Genomic DNA, 876 nt, shown 5'->3' with positions numbered 1-876 from the left:
GATCTGATGATGTTCTGCCAGACAAGGGACAATATCCTGCTCTCTTGTAAAGGTCAGTTTCCCAGCAGATGTGAATGCATCATTAGAAGTCTAGAAAAAAAGAGATTTCTGCTGTATTAATGTGGAACTTACAGTTTTCTATCTGACAATAAATGTTCTGTTTGAACCTATCATCACAGGTGCATTAGCCTATGTATCTTGAGATTTACATGCAAACCAAGAAATGCAAGGTTTCTTAAAGAAAAGCAAAATAAAACGCTGCAAATCATAGCCATTTAACATGATTTGCTAATTGACTGACCAATCAGCATCGAGCTGTCATGTGATGCAAACTTCCAGAACATATCCTAACGAAGCTTATAAATTGAGAAGTTTTGAGGGTGAAATTGCAGTATTGAGCATTGTTGTCATAAAGACTCCTCATTTTTCAGTACTTCCCAGTTGTTTTAAGAACATCTTATTTAAATCAGAAGACAAAAGATATGGTAGTACTGTTTGAACTTAGCCTGTGTTATCTAGTTTTGAACTTCTATTCACAGAGCTTGTTTAACCAATCGTCTTCCCAGAACTGTTTTGCTAGTGCATATACTTTGTTCTTATAATCTTAATTCAAGACCAACATGGAAAATGTTTTGTGCGGTGAATAAAGTTTCTGATAATTGTTCGCAAGTGTTGTGCATCATTCCTATGCTGGTATAACTCAACTTAACCACCAGCACCTCCATATTATTCATTTGATGACCTCCATGATAATTGTTTTCCACCTTGTGGAGAATTGAAGAGGAAAACTTATCTTGTCTTACTCATTTTGCCCTGACTGAAAATGCTTTTTGTATGTTCAAAGGGAATGGAGATGACATTCTGAAACAATGTTCT

At 35.6% G+C, this 876-nt stretch overlaps 1 protein-coding gene across 1 annotated transcript in view; it reads left to right on the top strand.

Moving 5' to 3' along the window:
- LOC106884143 (zinc finger protein 98) overlaps positions 1 to 550 on the top strand; it is a 7,670-nt gene extending 7,120 nt beyond the window's left edge. Inside the window, exon 3 of the mRNA XM_014935375.2 lies at positions 540 to 550. Within this exon, the coding sequence (XP_014790861.2) occupies positions 540 to 550 (11 nt within the window). The remainder of the gene's footprint in view (positions 1 to 539) is intronic.
- The last annotated feature ends 326 nt before the right edge of the window (positions 551 to 876 follow it).

This window comes from Octopus bimaculoides, chromosome 28 (assembly GCF_001194135.2).
Source record: "Octopus bimaculoides isolate UCB-OBI-ISO-001 chromosome 28, ASM119413v2, whole genome shotgun sequence".
In the NCBI taxonomy this organism is placed as follows: Eukaryota; Metazoa; Mollusca; class Cephalopoda; order Octopoda; family Octopodidae; genus Octopus; species Octopus bimaculoides.
This window is presented reverse-complemented; position numbering and strand designations above follow the sequence as displayed.